The 21,523-nt window shown below is 36.4% G+C and overlaps 1 protein-coding gene across 9 annotated transcripts in view; it reads right to left on the bottom strand.

Moving 5' to 3' along the window:
* Positions 1-21,523, bottom strand: part of Yeats2 (YEATS domain containing 2) — an 89,181-nt gene that overhangs the window by 23,011 nt on the left and 44,647 nt on the right. For 5 of the 9 annotated variants that reach the window (XM_078043775.1, XM_078043778.1, XM_078043774.1 and 2 more), the window contains 9 exons: positions 20,572-20,808; positions 18,749-18,907; positions 17,193-17,296; positions 16,504-16,611; positions 15,695-15,877; positions 10,471-10,729; positions 8,119-8,280; positions 5,822-6,006; positions 4,889-5,047 (listed from right to left, as the gene is read on the bottom strand). In XM_078043775.1, the coding sequence (XP_077899901.1) occupies positions 4,889-5,047; positions 5,822-6,006; positions 8,119-8,280; positions 10,471-10,729; positions 15,695-15,877; positions 16,504-16,611; positions 17,193-17,296; positions 18,749-18,907; positions 20,572-20,808 (1,556 nt within the window). Of the gene's footprint in view, positions 1-4,888; positions 5,048-5,821; positions 6,007-8,118; positions 8,281-8,721; positions 8,781-10,470; positions 10,730-15,694; positions 15,878-16,503; positions 16,612-17,192; positions 17,297-18,748; positions 18,908-20,571; positions 20,809-21,523 lie in introns of those variants that run through there. The other 4 variants (XM_078043779.1, XM_078043780.1, XM_078043781.1 and 1 more) reach the window with 4 other exon arrangements.

Genomic DNA, 21,523 nt, shown 5'->3' with positions numbered 1-21,523 from the left:
TATGCCACTAACAAGCAGATACCATTTTTTTCAGTTTCTGAGAGCTTACTGCCTGCCGGAATGTTAGAAAACACTTACATGTATCTTATGTCATTCATAAATTGTTATTCTCATTAAATAGATAGGGCTGATTTTAGTTCTGTCTTAGAGGAGATTATGCTCAGTGACTTTATCAGGGTCATATAGCTAGCTAGTAATTGAAGAAGACCTGATTAGAATCCAGAAGTACCAGCCATAGCATAATTTGCAATGGAGTCTTATACAAATTAAAACCACAATAACATATCACTTCACGGTCACAAAAATGCTAAAATTAAAAACGACAATTCTGTGGTTGTGGCTCAGTAGTAGAGCACTTGTTTAGAATGTGTGAGGCACTGGGTTCGATTCTCAGCACATATATAAGTAGATAAATGAAATAAATGCCTACCAACTAAAAAAAAATATTAAAAAATAGTATCTTTAAAAAAAAAAGAAAAAAGACAATCCTCTGTGTTGGTGAGGATATGGAGCAACTCTGATGTTATTTATGGGAGAATCAAATGGTACAACCACTCATAAACATACATTAGGCTATCTGAGTTGTTCTTCTGCACAAAAAGACCTGTGTAAGAATGTTTATAGTAGTTTAATTCATAAGACAAAAACTGGAAATAATCCATGTCTGTCAAGAGTTATGCAACAAAATATATTCAAAAATTAAAAAATATAAACTACTGATACACACATCCATCTCCTGCCCTTAGACATCAGAGCTCCTGGTTCCTGATCCTTCAAACTCAGGGACGTATACCATCATGTGCATGCCCCAACTCCAAAGAGCTCTCAGGCCTCTAGCCTCAGAATGAATTATACCATTAGCTTTCCTGGTTCTCCAGATTGCAGACCTGACATATCTGGGACTTGGTCTCCATAATCATGAGCCAATTTTTAGAATAAATCTCCATTTATATATCTATCTGTGTGTGTGTGTGCGTGTATGTGTATATATATATATCCCATTGAGATGAATCTCAAAGAATTATGTTGAGCAATAGATGCTAGACATAAAAAGAGCATATACTATGTAATTCCATTGAAGTGAAGTTCAAGAACACATAAAAACTGATCTCTGATGAGAGAAATAGAAAAGTGCAGAGAAATAGAAAAATGTTTTAGAGTGAAATATTCTATATATTGATTGGAACAGTGATTGTGTCTATTTATTTATGTATATATTTCAAAACTCACTGAGCAGTACATTTATAATCTGTGCATTATTTTATATGATTATACTTTAATCATGACTGATGAGAGCTAAAACTAAAAAAAAATTTAAAACTTAGTTTTGTTTTTTTTTTTAAGATATACATGGCAGTAGGGTGTATTTTGACATATCATACATACATGGAGTATAACTTATTCTAATTAGGATCCCATTTCTGTGGTTGTACATAATGTGATAAAACTCTGAATTTGGGCTGGGGTGCAGCTCAGTGGTAGAGCGCTTGCCTAGGCTATAAAAAAGTGCTGGGCTTGATCCTCAGTATCTCTTTCTCGCACACATACAAACATATACACGCTCATGTGTGCGCGCGCGTGCACACACACACACACACATACACACACACACACACAGAAGGAGTAAAGAAACAAAAGAAAAAGAAAAAAAGTCTGAATTCTCTTATACATGAAAATTGGGTTGCTTCCAAAAGATCTGAGTTGCTTCCATAGATTTTAATATAAAGTACTGTTGTGATGGTTAATTTTATATCAACTGAGTGAGTGGAAGGGATACCCAGATAGCTGGTAAACCATTAATTCCGGGTATTTTCAGAATAGATTAGCATCAGAGATGTGCCCTCACCAATGTAACATCCAATCTACTGAGGGCCTAACAACAAAAGGTAAATCAAAGGCAAATTCTTACTCTCACTCTTTGAGCTGGGGCATCCATCTCCTGCTCTTAGATATCAGAGCTCCTGGTTCCTGGTCCTTCAAAATCAGGGGCATATCCTATCATGTGCATGCCTCAACTCCAAAGAGCTCTCAGGCCTCTAGCCTCAGAATGAATATACCACTAGTTTTCCTGTTTCTCCAGACTGCAGACCTGACATATCTGGGATTTGGTCTTCATAATCATGAGCCAATTTTTAGAATCTCCATTTATATATCTATGTGCGTGCGTGTGTGTGTGTGTGTGTGTGTGTGTGTGTGTGTGTGTGTGTATATATATATATATATATATATATATATATATATATATATATCCTATGGTTCTGTTTCTCTAGGAAAGCTAATAAAATGTAATTTATAAATTACTTTTTAAAAAACATTTATTTATTTATTTAAATTGTAGATGGACATAATATCTTTCTTTATTTTTATGTGGTGCTGGGGATTGAACCCAGGGCCTCGGCATGTGCCAGGCACTCTACCTCTGAGCCATGACCCCAGCCCTTTTATTTCTTTTTGATGCAAGAATTTAGAATAATATATTTCAAAGTACTTCTAATTATTGTCATTGAGTTTTTTTTTTTAAACTAATCAAGAAAATTAGGTACAATGAATGCTACTTTTGGGATATGCTAAGATTTTTTTGGTGACCAACTGCATAATCAACTTATTAATGTTCCAAAGGCATAAAAGATTATATATATATATATATAGTGTTAGAAAGATACATAATTAAGCTTACCAACAATACACTATGGTATGGGTATGATTTGATTGTATATGTGCAGGAAGCTTGGTCCCCAGTATGGCAATGTGAATGGGCTGGAACCTTTACATGGTAGGTATTATTGGAAGGTGAATAGGTCAGGGATTAATGCTGGTTTCATGGAGAGGGCTAATTCTCACAAAATCAAGTTGTTACAAAAGAACAGGTCTGACCTCTGAATCCCTCTGGCTCCCTGTCTTGCCATGTCTTACATGTGCCTGTCTTACATGTGCTCCCACAAGCATGCCATCTACCATGTTATGATGATGATGCAGCCAAGGTGACTCTCAGCAGAGGCCAAAGAGATGTGGGCACCTAGTCATGGACTTTCAGTCTCCAAAACTGTGACCTAAATAAACTTCTTTCTTTACAAATTACTCAGCCTTGGATATTTTGATATAGCAACAGATAACAAACTAATATACTAATACAGTGTTATTCCAACTCAAATTCTTATCCAATTAGTTGAATTCTCAAATATATGCAAATAAAAACCTTTTTATTAAGTTTTCTTCATATGGTAATATTTTTTGTACCCTGTGTAATCACTGCTACACAGTTCAATGCATAAATAATCATACCATTTCATTTTTATTGTGGATCTTTTTTGAATTTTTTAGGCACTGGAGATTTAATGCAGGGACACTTTGTCATTCAGCTGCATCCCCAGTCCTTCTTATTTTATTTTTTTATTTATTTTAAGACAGGGTCTCACTAGGTTGCTGAGGGCCTTGCTAAGTTGCTGAGGCTGGCCTCAAACTTAGAATATTCCTGTCTCAGTCTGGTGTGCATCACCACACCCAGCTCATTGTGGATCTTAATTTTGATAATTAAAACTATTTTTCTGTTCCAGGTTGAGAATGGGGGATTGAACACAGACTACAATACTCCTCCCAGCATTAAATCCACAAAAAATGGTAGCAAAGATAAATAAGTTTATTATATTGACTGCTCAAAAGCTAGCTGAGGAACCCCATAGTGGATAAGCAATTATGGAAAACAAAAGTCTACAGAAAAAACAAGAAGAAATAATATCTGAACAGATCTTTGTCTATTAAATAAATTCAAGCTGCTAAAGTTAGTCAGACCAGATAGACATTACAAAGAAAACTACTGACCAATATATCCTTTGTAAAAAATTATAAACAAATTTCTTTTGTTAAAAAATATTTATTTTTTAGTTTTAGGTGGATACTATATCATTATTTTATTTTTATATGATGCTGAGGATTAAACCCAGTGCTTCACAGGTGCTAGGCAGGCACTATACCACTTGAGCCACAACCCCAGCCCCATATAAACCAATTTCATCAAACTAAATACAACAATATGTTAACAAAGGATAATATATAAAAACCAAGTGAGGTTTATCCCAGGAATACAGGTTGGTTTAACATTAAAAAAAATGAAAATAAAAACAAATCAATGTAATTAACAAACTAAAGAAAAGACATATAACCATGCTCAACAAAGAAAGTGTCCATTAGCAAAAAATCTAATATTTATTCCATTTTCTGAGAAATGCTGAAATATATAGTCACAGAAAATGCTGTTTTGGGATGAATGGTATGTATACAATCTATATTCTGTACTTTTGTCTGTAAAATCTGGTAAATTTTGGAGATTTAGTTATAGGATCTTCCTACAAATGATTATGATGTTCCTTACCTAGTAAAAATTTGGATGTTGTTCTTGGGTTTATACTAAACAATGCTGAAGAAACATACCCCAAACCCATTAGAGCACTAACTTACTATATTATATTGTGGCTAAATCATCTATTACACTATTCTAAATCTTTCATAAAATCTGTCCAGAGAAGGGATACAATTAAAGTATCAAAGAATTTTTGGTTCTTCTAAGGAAATATATATATATTTTTCTTTCTCATAGCAGTGATTTTATAATTCATCAAGGTTCTCATTTTACCTTTTCTGTCAAATTTACACTCATATTATTAACTATATAGGATCCTACTGTTTGTGTATCTGAATACCACTTGGTCTTATTTTCTCATTCCAGCTATATTTTCCCAACCCTCAAGACTTATTTTTAATTTTCTATACTATTTTATTGTTCATTTTCTCATGTAAACTTCTTATAGTTTGTGTAAAGAGAGAAGCTATAAAAAAGTAATTAAATGCCACAATCACCACATAATAGGAGTGTGTGCGGGTGCACCTTTACCTGTGTAAACAAAGTGGTTTTCTGTCCAGAGATAACTTTTAAGGTCTGCTGTCCCTGCGCAGAAGATGTGCTGACTCCCAGTGTTCCCTGGACCACTGACCCAGTAGTCAGTTGTTTTCCTGATGTCTGAGGTGATGGCTGGCCGACCAAAAATGTGCCCTAAGTTAGGGGGAGAAAAAGAATTAACCAGGAATTTGTTAAATTTAAACGGATAGCTCTAATCCTTTAAATCAAAAGAACCCAAGTGACAAGCTACAATGCTCTCCCCTTCATCCTTTGACTTAGTTAAAACATCTGAAAACTAAGTCAGCTCTAAGTATAACTAAGAATAACTCCACTTCTTAAACTTTGCCCAGTAGTTATACTGCTGGTTATTGGAAAGTTAAGTTCTGCAATCTAGTTTCCAAAGGTGGATTTAATCAGATTGATAACTATTCATCCTTTTCAATAGGAATGTCTAGAACCAAAATACTATTATGTTTCTTAGAAGAGAAAGAAGGATTTCTAGGACAAGGGTAAAGAAGGTGGAAACCTGTTTCTCACTGAATCTGACCCTACTCAAAATACCACTACTTGATACTCTCTCTCTGATTGCACTCTTCTAAGAGCAAAATTTCAACTGTATGTTAATACTGTTTATTACTTCACGGATTTTGGAATAAACAAAATGGCAAGCTTTCTTTGAGGCAGAAAGGTCTGGATTTAAATCCAAAGTCTACCATTAGCTTAGCAGAAAAGTCCTGTATAAATTACTTAAGTCTTTCTGAATCTATTTCCTCATGTCTCAAAAAAAGCCCCCCAAAATATAGATTTATAATATGGGTAAAATGTAAGTGTTACTGGTCCCAGAGTACTAAAGGCAAAGGAACTTTAAAAATTAAAGGCACTTATCAGATAGCTAAATAGTTTAAAAAAGAGGCACAAGTAACAGACCTGGGGAGTTTGCTTGAGGATGTAGGATGTGTAAGTCAGGTGCTGGGAGATCCCTCCAGGGCCAGTGGTGCCCTGGGATCCTCCTGTTCCTCCACTGCCACTGCCTCCAGTACTGCCACTGCTGCCTCCACCTCCACTTCCTCCTGCAGCGCCACTACCAGCAGCGGCTGACCCGGACTGGAGGTCTACAAATACAATGAGTGACAGTCATATCATAAAGAGTCAAGCAATGGTTTAACAGGAAAAAAAACAGGTGAGTCCAGAGATGCTTCCCCTGTAGCACCATTCCTCCTGCTTTCCATACTTTTCTTTCCTCTGTATTATGTCTACTCTGTGACAAGATTGAGGTGAACTTTCTAAAGTCTGAAGTTAAAACTAAAATCTACTTACAGGTATCTGTAATCTGAAATTTTGATATCCAAAATGTTTTGAGCACCGTGACACTGAAAAAGTTTGGGATTTTGAAGCTGACTTCAGATTTCAGATTTTCAAATTAAGGATACCTAATTGGTAAAGTCTTTGCAAATGTTGCAAAATCCCCGCGCCCCCCCCCCCAAAATCTGAAATACCTCTAGTCCCAAGCTTTGTTTTTGCAGTATTGGGGACTGAATCCAGGAGTGCTCTATCACTGAGCTACATTCCCAGCCCTTTTTTATTTTTCAGATTTCCCTTAAATTGCTGAGGCTGGCCTCAAATTTGCAATCCTCCTGCCTAGTCCCCCAAGTAGCTGAGATTACAGGTATGCACTGCAATGCTCGGATGGTCTCAAGCATTTTGGATGAGTAGTTTGTACATGTAGTTTGAATTTGAATGACAGCTAAGTATAATGAAAAACTTATCTTTGATAAGCATTTTGACTTAGTAACATTTTATTTTATTTTTAAAAAAATATTTATTTTTCACTTTTCGGCGGACACAACAACTTTGTTTGTATGTGGTGCTGAGGATCGAACCCGGGCTGCACGCATGCCAGGCAAGCGCGCTACCGCTTGAGCCGCATCCCCAGCCCACTTAGTAACATTTTAATCAAATCCCCTCATTTATTATGACTCAAGGACCCCCATTCTATTTTGCTTTTCAAATCCCACTTCGAAGCCTATGGGTTCGTTTTACTTCCATTTGTGTGAGATAATGTCTACAAGCTACCTAGATTACAAATATTTACTTAATAAATATTAGAGATCAGCTTCCTTCCCCACCTTAATTCTGGTGACTATTATAATTGGATTATAATAGATTCCTTCCCAATGGTACATTTTGATCCTGAGGACATTAGAAAAATCTAAGTAGCTTTCTGGGTTTTTTTCTGGGACTTGCACTGTCCTTTTCTTACGTAGCTAACTTTCTGACATTGCCCTGCTTAGGTATCAGGAAAAACATCAGGGTGAGAGTGGCAAAGACTCATTACAGAGAATAAACTACACACTGCACTTGCCAAAAATTTCCTCCTTTCCTTCCATCTGTCCTTCCTTCCTTCCTTTTTTTTTTTTTTTTTTTTTTTTTGCAGTCCTAGGGATTGAACCCAGGGGCACTCTTCTATATTCCCAGCTCTTTCTATTTTTTATTTTGAGAGAGGTTCTCACTAAGTTGTCCAGGCTAGCCTGGTATTCACAATGCTCCTGCCTCTGCCTCGTGAGTCACTGGGTTCACAGGGTGTGCCACCACATCCAGCTGGGTGGTTAACGAGTCTCACTGATGCACCATTCTACCTCTGATCAGAGGAAAATCATTCCTTTTACCCTTTCCTTTTCAACATGATCTAAACTGGTTTTCTCTAAAATTTTTTATAACTAGCTAATTTCCTTGGGGCCTTAATATATACAAATTTAGGGTGAGCTTGATTTCTCTTCCCATCTCCAAACTAGCAAATATAAGTACGTCTAAATAACAGCGGACAGAGATATTTAATACCAGTCCTGTTCATTCCCTTTAAAGTGAAAAGCAGAAAGACCTTCCCCAGGATTCACCAGATGATTTTCAGATACCACTCCAAAAGGAACTCTCCACTACAGGTCAGTTAGACATCCCCACACAACCTCAACAATCAAATCCTACCCCAGCATGATCTGTCACTCATCCCAAACTGAATAGGGAAGCCCAAAATAACCGTGTCACCTCCTAAGACTATGATTGATGATTTAAACAGCTTCTAGCTAAATTATGTGCACATTTATATCCATTTGGACAGAAACTACCACCACACCACCAAAGAGAATCACAAAAATGCTCCCTGGAGCAGGTGAGAACTGTCCCTCAGCTAGACCTGAGGAATGACCAAATGATTCAACAATACTGACTAGCACTGTTGGTAGCTCGCAGGATGGCTCCTTGAGGGATCAGCAACAGTTTTCCTTTCCCTGAAGGGTTCTTGCTGTTCGTGGTGAGGTACAGTTTAGTGCCTGGAGGCAAATTTGCCAGGTTGGCCAAATTAGTGGCTGGTAGCTGCAATGTTGCCATCACTAAAATGGTAAAGAGAGAAAAGGTGGAAAAACAGTCCGATTATTAGATCTATCAGCAATACTTTAAAATCAAAATACAGAGTAATAAAGTACGTAATTTTAAAACACTAACAAACAGCAAACTGAAGTTTGTTTCCTAGATGCTTCAGGTATTCTTAAATATCTTGCTAATTAAAAAATAATTAAGACACTAGTAGCACCTACCACAAACCAATTTATATTGTATATAAACAGGCTGATCAGTTGCTAGAACAGTTCTAGTTTACACCTATGTTCATTGTAATTATTTTTACTAATTCTGGATACTAAATCCAGGGCCTCACGCATGCTAAGCATGCTCTACTACTGAGCTACACTCCCAAGCCTCTCATTGTAATTATTAATATAGTGACTTTTTACTCTCAAAAATACTGTGGTTTACATAATTAATGAAATACTCACCCTATCTATGGATGAATACACATTTTCCTCCATTTGTTTAATGTTCCTTTAGTCAGTTTCTAGTAAGAGATGAATTTACTAATTTAAAACAAGACTTCCAGCCTCCCTTACTTTCCGAGAACTAAGAAATACTACGGTCAGTCAATGCTGGCACATTATTATGAAACCCTAATTCACCTTTTTAAAAGTCTGATCTAAGTCAAAGAGCTTTTACTTACTCCTTAAATTTTACTTATCTATGCACAATGGCTATAAAACCTCTACAGGAGTCTTAAAAGGGATTGAGATATAAAATTTTCTGTTGTTACTTTAAATCAATAAAATCTCCATGATGCAGTGTATAGAAACACATGGGTCAGTCATAGAGAAAGGCTTCCCCCAGCCTGCTGGAGTAGTTCTTATCCTCATTACCCTTGCTGTGAAGCTCCAGGATCCAGGATCTCTGGAAGCTGCCCCCAGATATTAGAGACCACAGCTAGCTCTAAAACCTTTCTATTATTAACAGAACTCAACAGGGACATCTCAATTTCAGTCACCAGAAGTCACCCAGCATGGCATGGCAGTTCCTGATCTGATTTCCTCTTCCCTCCTTCCTTCCTACCTCTTTGACCAAGTGGCCCTGGAATTCCTGCTGTGATCATAACCTTCCTCAACCTTTTTGTGGTAATTAAACATGTCAGCCTCTTTATCTAGGGGTTAGTCATCTTACCTTAACATGTGAAGAGTAGGCCCCTGGAGGGGAGCCTTTGTACTCTGTAGCTGGGCTTTCAGACCATTACCACCCCTCACTCCTGAAAAAGCCCCAGTTTTTTTGAGGCTTACTGCAGCTTCACCCACTGTTGCTATCATTTACCAAACTCCCAGTCACTCCCTAAAGACTAGCATTCTCAGTGAACACTAGGGATGACTTATTTATTCTCTGGCTTCTCATCTGCTTCATCTTCAACTTCAAAGGTCATTCCTTTCAATCTATCTCACGCATTCCCCCCAACCACTTGTTGGAGATTGAATCCCGGGCATTTGCACATGCTAGGCAAGTCATCTACCTACATCCCCAGTCCTTTTTGAGAAAGGATCTTCCTAACTTGCCCAGGCTAATCTTGAACGTATAATCCTCCTACCTCAGCCTTCTGAGTAGCTGGGATTAGAGACATGTGCCACCATGCTCAGCTCATGCACTTATTTTTAATGCCACTCTGTGAACATCAGCAGTGTACCACCTATGAAATTTCTATTTTGGATATGCATTACCTTCCAACCTCCCAATTGACTACAACAATTCTTTGGCCTCACCAAGACCTTATAACACATAAAAGGTTAACATGTGTTTGTGTTCAAACTTCTATTTGATAGATATCTGTTAAGTTGGGTATCTCAAAATGTTGCTGGATATAATCGGACCAGGATTTTAAGACTGAAACATAACCCAAAGTGAGGATGAGGACAGATGAAAATTGTCCTTTAGACCTGAAAGTAGTATCAAGAAATATCCTCTATTTTTATTCTTCTTCCATGTATATCATGCATATTATATATAAAAATATAAATAACAGATATAATAAAACTTAAAAGCAAACTACTTACAAACCTCTATATAAAAAGTTTCATTAAAAGGAACATTTTTATTCACTTCTTATAGTCTCAACCTGACAGAATTTCCCAGTCAGAATCAAACAACAAATAAAATCACTAGCAACAGAAATTTTGGACAGCGATGCTGCTGAAAGAGACCCAATTAGGATCAGTTACCTGAGCCCTGGGATCCACTCTTCGGAGGGCCAGCAGCAGTGACCTGAGCCTTGGTTAAGGTCTGGACCGGCTGAGCAACAATGGTTCCTCCACCTCCACTCACAATTGCTTTGGCAACTCCTTGGGTCACAACTTGCTTTGGTCCAACTGCTTTGGCGACAGAAGAGCTGGCCTTGGCTACAAGGATCTGGCCACCACTGATTGCCACAGCCTGCTTCACTGCTGAAGGTAAGGCAGACCCTACTGGCACCCCAACAACCTGTTCAAAACAGAGGAGAGTCCAGCAGTGCTTCTTCTCATAGCCCCTGCAAGAGCTCTGGGAACAGAGGAGCCACTCTGTTCTAGCAAAGAGCAAAGCAAAAGCCTGGATATGACACACAGAGTCTAATTCAGTCCTCCAGCAAGGCTGCTTGGACAGATATAAAACGACAACATTTCTTACATTTTGGATATTATAATAATAAAAGCTTACAGGCTGTTATCCTAACCTCAACTACTTTCTAGAACTTCCTCTGACTATAAAATAATACGAGATTTTTAATAGAAAATCTAGGAAGTAAAAAGAAAAAGTTCTACACAACCAGAAATAGTCTCTTAATATCTTTAATATATACTTCCAATTCCTCCTAATATATATTTTAAAAAACAGGATTGGGATCACACTATACATATAGTTTTATGTTATTATCCAACATTTTCCATTATTATAAGGATTTTCCAATGTTATATTTCAAGAACATTTTTATATTGAGCAAAATAATAACATTTGAATAATATACGACAATCTATGTAAACATTTCATTACTATTAGAAATTCAGGTAATTTTAAAATTCACATTATGAAAATTATATAAAGATTTTCATGTAGGAACTATAAACTCCACTAGATAGTTTTAAAAATCATTTTTTTTCCCCAGTGGCCTCTTCTATATTATCCCCATCTGAAATAACCATTTCTTCTTTCCATCTCTAGAATTCCTAACAACACATGTCATTTGTTATATGGCCTCTTCCAACTGAGCTGTAAGAAGAGTTACCTGTTTCTCTTTCTCTCCCATTGCTGGGATTAAACCCAGCGTCTCCTCCATGCTAGGCTCTACGACTCAATTACACTCCTAGCCCAGAAAAGTTATGTTTTTCTATGTCTCTTTCTAGTCTTTCTTCTCCTTAAAGTTACATTTGATTCAAAAGGAAAAAGCTTAAGCAAAAATAATATTTAATTGATTTTTTTTAAAAAAAGACCCTATGACCCAAATAATAAAGTTAAGAACTATCTGGTTTTCAAAGTAAAGTGAACTCTTTTAATTAAGAAAATATTACACAGGTAAACAAAGCAAACTGCAGGATGTTAAGTTAGAACAAACAATTTAATTGATGGCAAACTGAGTCAGGGTTTGCCATTCCCCAGCTCTGTATTTCATAAAAGAACTGATCAGAAACTAGATGAAAAGACTCATAAGGTTATAAGAAATGCAAACAATCTTCCTTCTAAAGGCAAAAAAGATAGTAGATAGTACTTTTCACCCATCAAACTGGTAGAGAAAAAGTAGTTCTTAAAAAGTCTTAACAACATCAAGAATTGCTAGAGAATATGATGAAATAGAACTTTTTGTTCACTGCTCACAGAAAGATAAATTTGTACAGCCATTCCAGAGAGACACTGGCTATCTACTAAAATTGAAAATTCGCATACTCTATGTAGGAAGAATTCTACTTTTAGGAATACAGAAACCTGAATATACAGAAATTTTAAACATGTGCTCAAGGAAACTTATACAGGATGTCCAAGGTAGTATTATTTGTAATTACAAAAAAACTATTGGCAACTTTAAGGTTTACAGCATATAAGAACATTCTTAATGTCTACAGACAGAAGAAGAGACAATGGAATATATATCACACACAATTAAAAACGGATCAATGAGACCTACATAGGTCTGCTTTAACAGACTTTAAATGATATACACTGAGTGAAAAGGCAGTTGCAAAAAACCACAAGTATCTCTTATGTAAATCTTCAAAACACAAACATCATGTTTTCCATGGCTATATATTTATGCAAGGAAAGTACGGATTAAAAGACTACATATCAAATTCATGATAGTATCATTTCTTGGAAGAACAAAGTGAACTTGACATCAATCATGTTCTATTTGGAAAAAAAAGATCTGAATATGAATATGCTAATTCAGAGGATATGCAAATGCTTACAGTACTTTGTATATTTATTGAAATTTTAGATCCTCTTTCAAAAATAAGATTATTTAAGAGGTAGAATAAAAGTATATACCATATATAACTGATGAATGGGATGATCTAATTAATTACTATATCACAATATAGTAATATGACATTATATAGTATATATTAATACATTATAATTGTATATACAGCATATTACTATGATTGTAATATATACTAATATATATGTGCCATGTGTCTGGATAATATGATTGATGTAAACAAAATGATCCCCTTAAACTAATTAAACCACAGTGTAGCAGAAGAAAGTGTATATAAGTTTCTGTAAGCAGAGAGACCTGGTTTCCTTGTTTAAGTCCATCAGCAGCTAGCTGGGTAAGTTATTTAACCACTTTGAGCTTTAGCACTAATCCTCTTATTTATAAAATATGGGTAATATTTGCCCCACAAAATCAGGAATGAGAATAAGTATAAAATGCCCAGCTAACATGAGAGCTGCTGCTAACATGAACTCTTGTTATTAACAGATATGACACATTTAATCTAAGAGCCTTATAAAATATGATATCCCAAATTGGCCATAGGAGGGCAGTCTTGACTAACAGCTTAGATGACCCCTCACCCCGACACCATTTGTTCTGGAAAACTGAGAATGGGAAAGTCTATATTATTTTGGGAAAAGTTCTATGCACAGCTGATGATAGACACTACAAAGGAGAAAGGGTCCTTAAGCGGTACATCATAATCTCAAGCTAGTTCTTCTGTTTTTAACAAAACAACATTTTAGCCTAGAACCTAAACTTACCTACCACTCTCCTCTTTCCCATTCCACAATACTTCTCTGGGTATTGCTAATTTCCTTCTAGCTTTACAAAACAACTAGAAGGAAATTACACCTTTGTTCTGTATTTGTTGTTATTCTATTTCTACCCTGTGAACATAACTTTGACAAGTGAGAATTTAGCATTCTAAAGGGGAAGATTTATCCAAGGTAATAATATTATTTGTAATTACCAAAAAAAAAAAAAAAAACTATTCGCATCTTTAAGGTCTATAGCATGTAAGAACATTCTTGTGTATGTGATTTTTGCCTCTAGATATTCAAAACTACAGCCAACTGTGCTCAATAATAATTGTTACCATGGCATTGTACATAAGTACACATGACATTTATATCAGATGTTATTTACTGAGCACTTGTTCTCTGCTAGGTCCTTTACATATGACACTCTCTCATTTTCCTAAGCTCTGAAAGGCAAGAGGTCTTTCACTAGATGAAGAAACCAGAGTTCACAGAGATTAACCATGTCACACAAGTAATGAGTAGTTAATAGTAATCTCAAAGCTCACGGTTTTTTTTACCACACCACACTGCTTTCTTCCCATGTGGAATTTACTTATCCCTCAGCTGTCACTTTTCATGTTGAAGGTAGCACCTCCCTTTTTTCTTTTTTTAATTGTTTCTTTTCAGTTACACATGACAGTAGAGTCCATTTTGATATCATTGACAAGCAAGGAATATATCTTATTCTAATTAGGATCCCACTCTTGGTGAAATTCACAGTGGCGTATTCATGTGTGTGCATTGGTAAGTTATGTCAGATTCATTCCACTATCTTTCCTATTCCTATCCCACCACTGTTCCCTTCATTCCCCTTTCTGTAATCCACTGATCTGTTTTTCTTCCCACTCCCCATCCTGCCATTGTGGACTTAGTTTCATCTATCACAGAAAACATGGTAAGAAAAGTTTCTATTGTGCCAAAATGATATGGAAGAACAATGATGACATTTTCCACCCTCCTGTTTTCAGGCACAGTTTCAAGGAATGTACATCAGCAATAACCAAGGATGGTATTACCTTGCAGACAGCTCATTATCTCCTAAATATCCTGGGTAAACAGTGGTGTCTTTTCTCATGCTCCCTTTCTTCTTTGCAATTCTTTCACTCTGCTGTGGCACTTCTTCCCAGGTGCCCTTAAGCCTTACTCAGGGCATTTTAGCACAAATCTGTTTTTTCTTAGTCTTATGTTACCATTAGGTACATAGCCATGTGACAAGACAGAATGTCTGCTCAGCATTACTGGATGAGTGGAATGGTCTGAAGTCAGCACACATGGATTTAAACCCCTGTCACTCACTAGCTGTATGCTCTTAGGAAGCTGCCATGCTTCTCAGTCATGATTTATTTCTGCATTTGTAAAATGAGGATGAAAATAGCCCAGCAAGTGGTGCACACCCATAATCCTAGTGACCTGGGAGGCTGATGTAAGAGGATTGAAAGTTTGAGGATAGCCTCAGCAACTAAGTAAGAATCAGTCTCAAAATAAAAAATGAAAAAGACTGAGGATGTGGGTCAGTGGTTAAGAGCCACACCCTGTTCTAATCCCCAGCAACATAAAAAAAAAAAAAAAAAAAAAGAGCCACACCCTGGGTTCAATCCCTGGTACTCCTTCCCCTAAAAAAAGAGCGGGGTGAAAATACCCACCTTGTAGGGTGGTGTAAAGATTACAGGTAATATATAAATATGAGCCTGACACAAAAAGCATTCAATAGATATTATTTCCAATCAATGTAGGAAAATATGGAACTGAGGGCCATTTTACATTTCTCCTGATTCATTAATTCCACCATATCTCCACACTGTAAGGAATATTAACACTTTAAAGAGCCAAGAAATCATCAAATAGATCAGTCTGGACATAGAGGTGTGATTAAAAACAAACCAGTAGTCCCATCTCAGATCTGAATAGGTAGAAAGCCGTGTATGTGAAGCCAGTCACCTCTGCTGCCAGAGAGAGGACACAGCTTTCCTTTGCCTCTTGGGCTATTCCTGGACCCTCTATAATACATGCCTCAACTTTAGTCATGGATACTAGTGGAGCAGATGGGATTATCATCAACTGACTTGTTTTGCAACTGGGCTGCTATTCAGATTCTTTTGGGATCAGCAACCCTGTCAATCTGAATCTTTTTGGCATTTATTAATTATGTTGACCTCCCAATCTCTACCCAACACAAACCTTGGAGGGTTGAATCTTTGGTGACTGAGTAGTCCCTTCTCCAGCAGTAATGACTTGTTTTTGGGGCGACACAGCTATCATGTGACCCCCTTTCACAGTCACATACTGAGGAAGTGGCGACTGGCTCGAAGCTCCTGTTGTGGGCACATGAGGGGCTTCACCAGGTTCCTGTTTGATGATCACCTTGTAACAAACATGACAATGACACTGAATTAATATCCCATGGGAAAAAACCTAGCATCTGAATAGATTCTGTTTGCAGGGATTAATGAATCAATGAAACTTGGTCTGGGTAGAAAGATTATTGAGAAGGGTAAAAAGACTGCTTAAATACAGTATACAAAAGCTACTAAAGGGACCAAAAGGCCAAGAGCAGTGGTACATGCATATAAACCCAGCTACTTGGGAGGTGGAGGCAGGAGGATCTCAAGTTTGAGGCCAGCCTGGTCTCAAAATGCTGTCTCAAAATAAAAAATAAAAAGGGTTGGGAGTATAGCTCAGCAGCACAGAAACTGCCTAGTACACTTGAGACCCTGAACTTGACCCTATGCTTCCGTCATTTGTTTTAGAGATTAGTAGAAAAATAGCACTAAAGAGAAACAACCTAGTTTGTGCTCTCTGAATTCCCTATCTTGCTGGACTCCAAGGAAGTGGGTATCAGTAAATAAATAGAAACATGTACCAGAACTAAGATCTGGTTTCAGAGTTGAAACATACTAGAAAGTAACATGTTGTAGAGGTAGTCTCAATTAACTCTAACATGCCACAAAAAGGATTATGTAATAAGACCATACAGACTCAATACTCACTTTTGTGAAAGCTCCAAGTCCTCCAGTAATAGGTTTGGGGCTCTGAACCTTAGGGTGACTCCCAATTGGGCACAGAGGTGGCATAGATGCGAATAAAGAATCCTCTTGCTGTGTGTATATAAATACATATTATGCAATCAAGTCAAAAAGAGTGATTTCAGAAATTCTAAGTCATCTACATTTAATACAAACCATGACGCTCTGTAGCAACATAAACAACCAAAAGACAAGACAAAAACAAACAAACAAAACCCCCAAATTCTTAGGGATTTTCCAAGCCTCTATATCTATATTTTAATCTTGTTTTAAAAACCAAATGCAAAGAAAAGCTACTCAGATGTGTCCTGCTGCTGCTGGGGAGACTCCTACGCTACAACCTTCAGCTTGCATGCCTAGCGCCCGCCAGAGAGTAAACTATTAAAGGACAGGCACTGCATTTTGTTCTTTTCTATTTAACCAATTCACTAAATAAATTAATGGTTGAAACAGGTAGTTGTTTTAATATATATTCTCTTAACATAACTTCACTTGATTTGTGAAATTCATTCAATACTTAGAATATAAGGGAAATTTTTTCAATAAGGACTTACTAAAAAAATGTAAAATCTGCATCATCAGCTAACACTCTTGCCAAGGCTGTGACACTGTCTTTACAAACTAGCAAAGTGTAATGCATACGAGAGCTTTACCTTGACTGTAGATGTTACAAAACTACTTCCATGAATTTTAGGAACAGGGGAACCTGTTCCTTGGGAGACCTGAGAAGCTGTGGAGAGCTTGTTTGTAGGACTTCCTGTAAGCAGGGCAGATTTAAAAATGAAATACAGGGTAAAATTTACAAAAGTAATTTTAAACCATTTTCTACCATCCTCCTCTCTTTGCCACTACTTATTTTTCATTTTTAAAAGTTGAATACTTATAACCCTGAAACTTTTAGGGGAAAAAGAGACTTAAGAATACAGAGACAAAGTTGACCACAAATTCAATCTGCAAAGAAATAAGAAGTTAGTAAGTACGAAGAGAAGAAAAAGTAAAGTACACATTATATACTCTACTCCTTACATAAGAAGAAACACAACAGCATAACGGTATTGGTCTTTTAACAAATGGTCCAGAAAACAAAAATTCAAGTAATGTCAGCTTCTACAAAGTAGTTTCATTAGAGATTATACCTAGTGGAACTACTTTGTAGAATGTCTTAGTCTACCCTAGAATCTGCCTACATTAAACATTTTATGCTTTTCCTGTGCAACTGTCTGCAACTATGTAAGTCTGATGAAATAAGTCACATTATTAACAGTCAACAAGTTGAGACCTAAAATGGTATTCAATCACCTACTCCATTTCCAAAGCTACCTCTAAAGATTTGTGGCTGATTCCCCAAACTAAGCATCCTGAAAATATATCTATTTAACATTCCTAAATATGTTCATAGGGTATTAGGTAAGCCCAGAAAGCAGTATTTTTTTTTTAAAGTTTTGCAATTAAAAATCATTATGGTACTTATTTAGCTTTTCAAAAAACAAACAAAACCATATAATAATGTGCATTAAATCCAAAAGATTAAATTTAAAAAAGCCTAATTACTTTATAATCATCCTTTTTTTATCTCATTTCTCTTTTCCTGTTTCCCTACATCAGTGAAATTTACAGATAGGAACATGTGTATTTATAGAGGGTAAGTGAAGGGAATAAATAAAACAATGTTAGTAAAAGAACATAAAAAAACTGAAAAGCACTATGCTGTCGTATGCCATTGTGAAGACAAATATGGTGACTCCAAAGACTTGCTCTTCCTACTAGTATTCTCTTTTTATAAGTACAGGTTTCAATTTTCCTCCCAAAGCAAAATGTGTCTTATTTGAAGATAAGTAAATATCAAGTTGCTTGGGAAGAAATGTGTATGGTACACAAAACTATCACTGTACTAAAAGTTTAACCTGGAAAAGTTTGGGGCACTTACTTGTATTCCCCCAAAAAAACTAGAATTTCATTTCTAAATTAAAAGAAAATCAACTATTTCTTTAAAGAAAATTAATGATGGCTCACTACTTTTCATTTCTAAAATGTACCTGTACAAAAAACAGATCTACCCTCAGAGACAGTATTGATGTTACTTTATATAGTCTTTTTTAATGGATGGAAATTTTATTTTCCTATCACTTGGCTATCAAGTCATGCTACGATTTAGTCTTTAATAAAAGATCAAATCCTCTGGATTGCAAAATATTGGCCATATACACACCTGTACTAGGAGTAGAGGCTCCAATCACCTGCCCAGGCTTATCCATGATAACGTAAGGATTATTTATAACAGAGCTGGCAGGGCCTTGCTTCACATGGACTGGTGTGGAGGTTGGGGTTCGAGGCAATGGTGATGGACTTGGCGTTGATATTGGAGAACCTTTATTAATGAAAAAGAGAAGAAAAGCAAAGTACGTTTAGTCAGTCTAAGGTAACAAGTCGGGATGAAAAAACGGGACTGTATGCTTGTGGTGCTGAGCAGCAGCAGTGATAGTATAGCTGAGGTCAGGAAGTACTGTGAAGTACCCTAATCTGCAAACCAGCAACTTCAGCATTATTGGAGAACTCATTAGAAAAAGATTTCAAGGTCTATCCCAGGCCTACTGGATATAAATCTGCATTTTAACAAGATCCTCTGGAATGCACATTAAAGTTCAAAAAGCAAGCTTTATGTGACAGTGGAACTGGAACTGCAATTATCTTGGCATGAAGATTCTCTCAATGTCACAGGTGGGTGTTATACTCAAAACACTAAAATCAGAGAGAAAACTAGGAAGTAGTTTTCTAGGAACCTGCTGTTTTAATTCACAATTCATTTTTAAAAGAAAAATATGAAATTCATCTGCTCCAGACAAAAATCTGTCAATACTATGTCAAAGCCACAATCCAAGACTCATGTTCCCACAGAGCACTCTCAAAGGGTAGTCATGAACAAACATCCTCAACTGCCTTGTTGATCAAATTTGCCACCTGCAAATTTCTCTAAACTTCAAATCAACTTCTGTGTTCAGTCTATTCCAACTTGGAAGCAGCAGGTTCCAAAATCCAAGCTGGAAGGTGAAATTTACCTTAAATCAATTCAAAGATTTTATCTATTTCAAAGATATGGACCATATTCTGCTTAGCTGTCCATGTATAGCAGTAGAGACTCCTGTTTTTCCTCTGTCATTTAAGCATTATATGTAAGTGCTCTCCCTGCTTGATGTTTTCAATCACCCCTTTCATGACTCTTTTTGGGGGTGGGGGGGGGCCAGTGAACCCAGGGATTGAACTCAGGGGCACTTGACATACTGAGCCACATCCCCAGCCCTATTTTATATTTTATTTAGAGACAGGGTTTCACTGAGTTGCTTAGTGACTCGCCATTGCTGAGACTGGCTTTGAACTCAGGATCCTTCTGCCTCAGCCTCCTGAGCCACTGAGATTACAGATATGCACCCCTCACATCCAGCTTTCCATGTCTTTTCTGAAGTGGTAGAGAGAAAGTCATAAAGTGTATTTCTACTAAAAGTTCATAACTTTTAACATAAATGTGAAACTTCCACAAGGCAAAAGACAATCAAAATTTAGTGAAAGGGAAGTCTCAGATACTACTGATAATAGGAATGAATAATTTGCTTGTGTGGTTATGGAGACAACAGAAGGTATCTCAATTCCAACACTTAAAGCTTAACCTCAAGCCAAAAGGCCTCTAAATTTTTTCTATTATTAGTTACTTTGGTTTCCACTTAGAATCCCCAAACTCAATTTCTACCTACCTTGATTTCAGCCAGGTTACTCTATCAAAATTTTACCTGTGCTAACGTTAGGAGACTAAAATTTGACCATTTTGAGTTTCATTTCTTCATCCCATTAAAGAATTCTTCTCATATAAATAAGTTGTGTGTATGGTTATTTATTTATTTATTTTGCTTTGTGGCAGCTGTGCTAATCAATAGTGAGATAGGAAAAGAAACACAAATACTACTTAGAAGAACTTCACTCCAACCCTTCTACCATCCAGCCAACTTTACATACATCGTCTTCAACACATCTCCTGTATACCTGAGACAATCTTGCAGCTCATGGTGATGGGCTGGAAGGATTTTCCAGGTGATTCAGGATTAGGAACCTGACTTTGTGGCACAATTTTGCAGCTTGATGCTATTGGCTGGAAAGCTGAATTGCCATGAGAACAAAAGGTAATTTTCTGGGATGTCACTTTGGTGGGTGTTCTTTCCAATGAAGATGGCAAAGAATAAAATGTAGTGTGTCTCTCAGCTTCAGTGTTGGATGGGAATCCTGTTTGAAATTTAGCAGGCAAATAATAAGTCATCAATCATTTTGAAATAGCAAAACCTTACCACTGTGGCAAAGAATTAAAAAGTCAGTATATTATTCAGTATATTTTAATACCTATTTATACAAATTACTGATGGTAAAATAAATATAATCAATTACCCATTTATACTTTTTATGGTGGAAGGTATCATGCTTAGAATCCTATTTAGTTAAAATGCTTCTGTTATGAAATTAGAAATTGAGGCTGTGGTTGTGGCTCAGTGGCAGAGCACTTGCCTATCATGTGAGGCACTGGGTCCTCAGCACCACATAAAAATGAATAGAAAAATAAAGGTATTGTGTCCTTCTACAACAAAAAAATTTTAAAAAATAGAAATCATTAACTTTAAACCACATATAAAAGCAAAAGTTTATGTTCTTGCATTTTTTAATATACGAAATTAAAAATTGTTTAAATTAGAAATGAGAAAAACTAAAAAAGAACCATTCATTTAATCTAATGATGTCTGATCTCATTAATGCTCATAAAGAGGATGCAATTAAAATCTAAAGAAAAAATAGGCCAACATTTTATAAAAGAATTAAAACGTTAACATCACATTAAAATACAGGCTTAGAGATAAAACTAACACCCTTTAGAATAAATTGTACCCCTTATATGGTTACATATGTGAACACTTAAAATATGGTAATTATGGGGCTGGGATTGTAGCTC

Source organism: Ictidomys tridecemlineatus, chromosome 3, assembly GCF_052094955.1.
Source record: "Ictidomys tridecemlineatus isolate mIctTri1 chromosome 3, mIctTri1.hap1, whole genome shotgun sequence".
NCBI classification, from domain to species: Eukaryota; Metazoa; Chordata; class Mammalia; order Rodentia; family Sciuridae; genus Ictidomys; species Ictidomys tridecemlineatus.
Note: the sequence above shows the minus strand (reverse complement) of the source record. Positions and strands in the feature narration are given on the sequence as shown.